Genomic DNA, 8,163 nt, shown 5'->3' with positions numbered 1-8,163 from the left:
AAAAAAAAAAAAAAAAAAACCCCGAGCTAGAAGGAGAGCCATGCAAAATGAATGCTTTTATTCAATATTCCACATCACAGGTACAAATCTGCTTTAAATGGCTCCGGTACACTGGGTCAAGCTCAGAAACTGTGATCTGTGCTTTTAAAAAGCTTGGGAGGATTCCCGAAAGACAGAATAAGTCATAGGAATATGCTAAAGCAGGAAGAGTAATTTAAACTGTGAATGTATAAATAAGGACTCATGATTAATGACTAAAATTAACATTGCTAAATTAGGTTTGTCTGAATATGTGTCCCAAAACACGATGCATGAAATCATTATTGCCCCAAGAGATGCTGCTAAAAATGAGGCTCCTGTGAGTCAGCTGTGTATTGGCTATCATAGCAGAGTCCTGTGGATAAACAAACCAGTAAAGATTTTTAATGTTAGGCAAATGTGTTTGTATATTTTTCAAGTTTGTTGGTAATGTGGCCATTTATCGAACTTTTTCTCTGGTGAGAGAGTTGGTCTCTTCAGAGTGTTTACAGTAGTTGCGAGCTGTACAGATCAATACTTTACAAACAGCCAGCTGTCAGAGTTGAAGTGGCTGGTGTTTTAGGATTCATTGTTTCTGCACTGTTGAAAATTGTGTAGAGCAGCTCGCCGAGCCTCTCCTGTGAATCTATTGATAGAGCTGGCATGTCAAATCTTTTCATTCCGAGCTTGAAACTGAGACAGTTGTATGGTAATGCGGAGGGTCTCTCAACCACACAGTCTCGTTCAAAGTGAAACAGATTCCCCTTCCTGCGACAACAGAAAGCACACAGCTCCGCAATGCTTAACGGTGGGATCTCTCAATTAAAAATGAGATCTTCCCAAATGAGTCTGCAACAAAGACTCCACTTAAAACTGTCCATTGTGCAACAGGCCTCACTCTGATGGAAATCAAAGGACAGCAGTGGGATGATAAAACTGAATATTTATGGCCTTTTCCTGACCAGAGATGTCCCCGAGTACTTTTGAGCCTTTTTAACAGCAGATGAAATTGCACTTGAAAGTTGTAGGCAGGTTGCTCGACAACTGAAATGAGGAGCTCAAGTGCCTTTTACTATTGTGAACAAATCACTGAACTACCTCTTTGGTCAATGACACATAGGTGCAGACTGGTGCATTTGCACACTCGTGCAAACCCAGAAGTAAAAGCTACTAATTATTTGAGCACTGCATCTTTAACCTTTAGTGTGTAGGGCACTGTTAAGGTTTAAATCTGTGTCTTTTTCTCTCACCCTGCTGCAGAATGCATGAGCTGTCTGCAGACGCTGTCGCTGAATCGTCTTTGGCTGCAGGGCTGTGAGCAGCTACCATGACGTACCCTAACACCAGCACGCTCACAGTCAACTTCACTGGAGCTTTGGACGGCCATGACTCCGGAGGAAACATCTACCGCCCCTTTTCTGTCTTCAGCGTTCTCACTCTCACTTTACTGGCGATGCTGGTGGTGGCCACCTTCGTGTGGAACTTGCTGGTGCTGGTCACCATCCTGAGGGTGAGAACGTTTCACCGAGTGCCCCACAACCTGGTGGCTTCGATGGCCATCTCAGATGTGATGGTGGCTGCTCTGGTCATGCCCCTAAGCCTTGTCCACGAGCTGAACGGCAGACTGTGGAAACTGGGGCGCGTCCTGTGCCAGGTGTGGATCTCATTCGACGTGCTCTGCTGCACAGCCAGCATCTGGAACGTGACGGCCATTGCGCTGGACCGCTACTGGTCCATCACTAGACACCTGCAGTACACACTCAAGACACGCAAAAAGATCTCCAATGTGATGATAGCGCTCACTTGGCTACTGTCCTCTATCATCTCCTTGTCACCGCTCTTCGGCTGGGGAGAGACTTACTCAGAGGGAATGAAGTGCCAGGTGAGCCAGGAGCCTTCCTACACCATTTTCTCCACCTTTGGGGCGTTTTACCTCCCTCTTTGTGTGGTTCTCTTTGTTTATTGGAAGATCTACAAGGCTGCCAAATTTCGGATTGGCTCCCGCAAGTCCAACACAATCACTCCCATGGCTGAGGTAATTACTTTAATTTTATATAATAACTCCTCACGTAGGTTACAGTATCACCGCTCTCCCTTTCCTTCATCAACCAGCTATTGCCTCTGACCTGCAAATATGGATTGCTGTGCGTTTTTTTTATTTTTTTTATTGGCTGATAAATTACTCTGATGTGATCAGGGAAACATAAGTATCCGGTGTGTGAGCATAAAGCCATCCTGCTCATCACCATCAGACTGTTAATGTGCGTAGGTAGAAGGTAGAAAACTATAAATACTACCTCCGGCATCTTTCATGAAACATGCATCTGGCTTTGGTGTTATTATAATCAGCAGATACAAAAGGTCTCCATTAAGCAAACATTTAATCAGGGAAGTTTTCTTTTCACTTGGGTTTACAACACATCAGTGATAGATTATGCTACTTTTACAGTCTTACAAAAACAATCCTTTTCCTTAAACTATGAAAGGCTACTTATAAAGTCATTTAGCATCCAGGGATTCTCAGGCTTTAGCAAGCAGCCACAGAAGTAAAAACAAAAAAAAAAAAGCAAAGTGTTGGGATTTTATTTATCTCATTTATTAATTTCATTTATTTAATGTCCATAATTTTCCCAATTCCTCAAGATACACATTTGTTATGCAAGCGTGACAAAATTCTTAACTCTTGGTCAAGGTGGGCCGATCACCCAGTAAATTATCCAAATCTGTTATTGCTTTGATGAACGTTCGTGTCAAGTTTCATTACACAGACAATCATTCATCCAGCTATAGCAATTATACAACGCGGAATATGTCTAATTTGTGATTTTTGTTTTCCACAGACATATCCACCACTGGTTACGTTTTATGTCGCTCAGTATTTCGTCAAAGTTTGCTCTAATCATTTCCAAGCATACACCGAGCCCTCCAGTGTGCCTGCACCGATGTATGATGTGAGCAAGTGGCATCAGCATCCAAGATAATAAACTTCCTACACTGATCCATTAAAAACACCCACTCACACACATACATAAACACACAATGCACCAGAAATAGAGTTCACTGAGGTAAGATTCCTGACCTAGTTGCACAGATAACTTGAGAATGCCAAAAGCCTCAAGAAAATGGCTTGAATGACTCCACAAATCCTAATGCATCAGTCTTTTGGACTGTGTTCAAGCTTTCAGTAAAAATTTACTGTCAAACTGTGTTGACAGCATTTTATATTTTAGCCCAAACATAAAATAACTGCACAAACATTAGCTGTAAGCCAGCTTCTTGTTCCTGTGCACTCACGAAACAGATTCTAAACTAATACGCTGATATTTACCTCATGCAATCGCTTAAACTTACCTAAGGATTAATCATTGGATTAAACGCTTAAAAACTTGAACTTTTTACACATCTTAGACTCATTCACCTGCTGTATATAAAGGCATACTTGCAGTTATATAAGTGCCCATTTTAGCAGCTGCATCTTTTACTATTATATTGAACCATTTCTTAAATTATAAGCCTCCATGCCAGCGGCAATATGCTTTTAACTCCTGGCCTCTGCTGTAAAAGGATTTGCTTCGTCTATCTCATCCGTTATATTGTACAGTGACCTGTATTGATTCAACTAAATTTACTCCAGAAAGTAAAAGTTCCTGTACCGGAGTGCAGGTTCTTGCTTAAATGTTGTACAGGACACAACAGTCTAGACTGTTGTCCTTTCTGCTTTTCTTCCAACACATTTCGACAGATAGTTTGTCTTTATAAATGCTGCGACCTGAACTTAACCGGATGAACAAGAAATAACGTCGGCCTTGAGATCCACCAGGCGACAGTAAGAGAGGAGAAAGTCAGAGGATAAATGTTGACATTTCTCTTCCTGGCTGTGCTTGTGTTTGCAAAATGGAGAAAATGGGCTTCTGGAAACTGCAGATTAAAACACAGCTCTGGCTTTAGATTCTCTCTCTCTCTCTGTGTGTGTGATGTGTGTGTGTGTGTGTGTGTGTGTGTGTGTGTGTGTGTGTTGTGTGTGTGTGTGTTGATGTGTGTGTGTGTGTGTGTGTGTGTGTGTGTGTGTGTGTGTGTGTGTGTGTGTGAGAGAGAGAGAGAGTGAGAGAGAGAGAGAGTGTGGCTTGTTGATCAACCAGCTGATCCACACATCATTTCCCCACCAGCCTAATATCCATCTTCTGCTGAGCAGCCTCAACATTTTCACTTCCACATTTGCTTATCTCTGACCTGCATTGTAGAAGACATTGCTTTGCTTATTTAAGAGCTAATCAGATTTCCCAGATTGATTAATAATTCAATGGGTTAAGTGATTTATTTCCTGATTGGCTGTCTCCTAGGTAAAGGAGGAGACACAGCAGCCCCAGATGGTGTTTACTGTGCGCCACGCCACCGTGACCTTCCAGACAGACGGGGACACGTGGCGCGAGCAGAAGGAGAAGAAGGCTGCGCTGATGGTAGGCATTCTGATTGGCGTGTTTGTGCTCTGCTGGATCCCCTTCTTCATCACCGAGCTCATCGTCCCGCTGTGTTCCTGCGACATCCCACCTATCTGGAAGAGCATCTTCTTGTGGCTGGGCTACTCCAACTCCTTCTTTAACCCACTTATATACACCGCATTTAATAAGAACTACAACAATGCCCTGAGGAACCTCTTTTCCAGGCAGCGATAAGCCGTTCTGCAAGCTTGGCCGACACGCTACACCAGCATCTGCTCCACAGTGTTAGCCTACTTCTCATGACGAATCTGTGTCGGCTACTCCATCACTATCAGGTGGACGGTAGCCTAACGCTGTATATAACAGTCACCATAATGGGCTGTAGACGAATGTTTTGAAGCCGGGAGTTCAGTGTTTTGGTGACTGCAAGTATGGTTTTTGGAAACCAGAAGTGGCAGAAGTGTTGGATGGGACTCCTGAACCCCAGGACGCTATGCAAGCAGTGCCCAAAACCACACCCAGCATTATTGTCTATTTTTGCTATAAATGGAACCACAATTTTCAAAATGAACACCATGCTGCTTTGGAGAGGATTTAAAAATAGCATTAGAGACCAAGAACTCAGTAGCCAAACGTTTACCGAGCCTGTATCTCAAGTGTACATTGGGTGGGGGTGGGTGGGTTCTCATGGAGTGCTGTACAGTCTGACTACTTGTCACAACCAGAGAAGTTGTTCGCTGCTGGCCAGTAGGAAAGATGCAGGTTTAAGGAATTCAAACACTATGAGAGCGCATTTAGACACAGTTCTCACAGCCACGAATGGCACCATGGGCCAAAAGTGTCATCATCAGTGCTGGCACACCCTTTGGTGTTGTTTCAGCTGTTCGAGTACCTCTGGGTTTTTCTAACCAGGTGCCGCAGCCAGGGTCAAGACACAAATCAATCTTTTAGCAGCATTTTAATGATATATAAGTACAGAAGCTTGGCGATTCACAGATTTTACAGAGGGAGGCTTCTTTGCTTCTGGTTTTGACATCTCCTCTTATACCAGCACTGCAGTGGAGGTTCTCTCTGAAGGCCGACACCTGTTGTTCAGGAGAACACTGTGGCGAGTACTTGTGCCCTCAGCACTTATATAAGGGCCCCATTATACCTGCCAAATTGGTCGCTTTGTATACTGACAGAAATCGCACACCTGCATCCGTTTACGCTTGCCATATGACGATTTTGCGGCAATGGAAAAACACTAAAGGTTACGGCGAGCATACTGGGTCCATAGATGGTAAGGAGCTGTAGCGGCATCACTCTTTTTGTGCAAAGAGACCAATCTGGCGAGCATAAATTAGCCATAAAAACCCAGAGGTCCCATCTATTTTTATGTAGTCTATAATGATAACCAGAAACTGTGTTTGTAAGAAAAAAGAAAGAAAAGTCTTTCAGTTTTTTTTGGTCTGTCTATTAGAGAAAGTAACCTCACAGCTGGACTGAGCTAATATGTCCGCAAGAAGGAAAATAAATTGGTTGTGCTGCGGCGGCAGCAGCAGGTACGGCGCTGTCTACATGTTAGCTTTCTCCCGCCTCGCTCATTTCAAGCTTGTTAACGAGAAATGCGTGTTAACGTGCTTGTCAACAATTTCATCATGTGTGAGCCTGCTGAGATTAAAAAGTAGAGCTGGAATAAAATTTCAGAAAAGTCGGGTAGAGCTGAGCGAGCTGAACTTCATAAATGATAAATTGAGAACCAGCTGGGGAATTTGTGCTGTAACACATCAAAATACTCATCGTCAGTAACATCTCAAGCAAAGGATTTTATCTAATTATAGAAAAGATGGGTTGTAGTACACAACCCTCTAGGAAAACTGTTGAAAAACCGTCTACCTTTGAGCTAGATACACGCTGTGGTATCACATAAAATTCATTCAGACATGCTTGCTGATAAATGTGCATTCTGTCCTCTAGTGCTGACGAGCTACACACTAATATTTCCTGCACTTTGTCTACACACTAGTGAGGGTTTAATGAAAGCGGAGAAAAATAGCCACACAAGACATTATTTTCATTTGTTTGAATAAATCCTTTGTTGAGAAGCTGCAGCCACAAATGATTACATCTTACTCCTATTCCAATAACAGATGGATACAAAAGATCTTTTGAGTGTTGCAAAGCCGCTCAAAGCATTATCACAATAATAGATTCCAACACGTCAGTCGGAATTGAATTGAGCTATAAAAATAGGGGCGTTAAACTTGATTATACTGTAGTATGAGGGTTACAGGAGTAAGAAAACCTGTCAAGTGACCAACATCCATGAACAGCTCAAAAAAAAAAAAAACAGACACAAAACACAGAGATGATAGAGCTGATTTTAGTGTTTTCCATTTTTAGATCTTTTTGTATCACTCCCCTGTTTTCCTGCATAAATTACTTTCTACATAATCATTCCCCACTGTGGAATCGGTTAATGAACCTTTACTTTTTGTGAAATAGACTGTGTTGTGAGGAATCAAATATGAGAAATGGATTTTCAATACAAAAAAACAAAATGCCCTACAGTATTATGCAAATTCTTCAGCTGCCCCACAGTTTTTTAAAAGAATTTGTTAGGAAATGTCAGAAATAGGTGCAGTGAATTATTGAGATGTGCAAACATAAATGAAAATACAGTATTTAATGCAAAATCTGAGTTAATTCTAATGATCTTGAAAGACAATATTTGGCTTGAACGCACAACCTGAACTCTCTTGGGAAACTTTTCATTTCTTCAGGAATAGTTTTCCAGGTTTCCTGAAAGCTCTTTTTTAGATGTTGGCTGCCTTGTCTTCTATATTTCCTCAAGATGATCCCACGCTGCTTCGATAATGCTGAGGTCCGGGCTCTGTGGAGATTGATCAATGACCAGAGGAACACGGATCAATGATCAGTGTCAGAGGAACACGGATCAATGATCCGTGTTCCTCTTTGTGTTTTTCTGTCCGAGTTATACTGCACTGCCAGTGTGTTTCAGTTCAATTCAATTGTATTTCTGTATCAAATCACCACAACAGTTGCTCCAAAGAGCTTTAATGTTTGGGATCATTGTCGTGCTGAAAGAAGCCAGACATTGTCCAGATAATATTGCATCGTGGCTCAAAATATTTTCCATTTTCATAATTCCACCAGTTTGGTCTGGATCGACAACAACACTGACTGAAATCAAGCACTAAGCCATGACAGCTCCTCCACAGTTTTACAGATGGCTGTAGATCAGGGGTGGGCAACTCCAGGCCTCGAGGGCCGGTGTCCCTGCAGATTTTAGATGTGTCCTTGAACCAACACAGCTGATTTAAATGGCTAAATTAGCTCCCCAACATGTCCTGAAGTTCTCCAGAGGCCTGGTAACGAACTAATCATGTGATTCAGGGGTGTTGACCCAAGGTGAGATCTAAAACCTGCAGGACACCGGCCCTTGAGGCCTGGAATTGCCCACCCCTGCTGCAGATGCTCGACATTGTACCTTTCTCCTGACCTCTGAAGATAACTTGAACCAAAATTTTCAAATCTGAATCATTACTAAGACCTGCTGCCACTGATTTTCAGTCCAGTTCTGGTGCACTATGGCAGACCTGAACCTTTTCCCCCTGTTTCCCTTCCTTAAGAATGGCTTCTTGTTAGCCACACTTCCGCTAAGATCATTTCAGTGAAGAGTAGATGGATTCACTGAAGGGCC

The 8,163-nt window shown here is 42.5% G+C and overlaps 1 protein-coding gene across 1 annotated transcript in view; it reads left to right on the top strand.

Annotated features, from left to right (window-relative positions):
• htr5ab (5-hydroxytryptamine (serotonin) receptor 5A, genome duplicate b) overlaps positions 1 to 7,738 on the top strand; it is a 10,131-nt gene extending 2,393 nt beyond the window's left edge. Inside the window, exons 2-3 of the mRNA XM_005912371.2 lie at positions 1,279 to 2,053; positions 4,359 to 7,738. Coding sequence (XP_005912433.1) covers positions 1,346 to 2,053; positions 4,359 to 4,691 — 1,041 coding nt within the window. The 5' untranslated portion in view covers positions 1,279 to 1,345 and the 3' untranslated portion in view covers positions 4,692 to 7,738. The remainder of the gene's footprint in view (positions 1 to 1,278; positions 2,054 to 4,358) is intronic.
• The last annotated feature ends 425 nt before the right edge of the window (positions 7,739 to 8,163 follow it).

This window comes from Haplochromis burtoni, unplaced genomic scaffold, assembly GCF_018398535.1.
Source record: "Haplochromis burtoni strain Fernald_Lab_line unplaced genomic scaffold, NCSU_Asbu1 Contig_1, whole genome shotgun sequence".
Taxonomy (NCBI): Eukaryota; Metazoa; Chordata; class Actinopteri; order Cichliformes; family Cichlidae; genus Haplochromis; species Haplochromis burtoni.
This window is presented reverse-complemented; position numbering and strand designations above follow the sequence as displayed.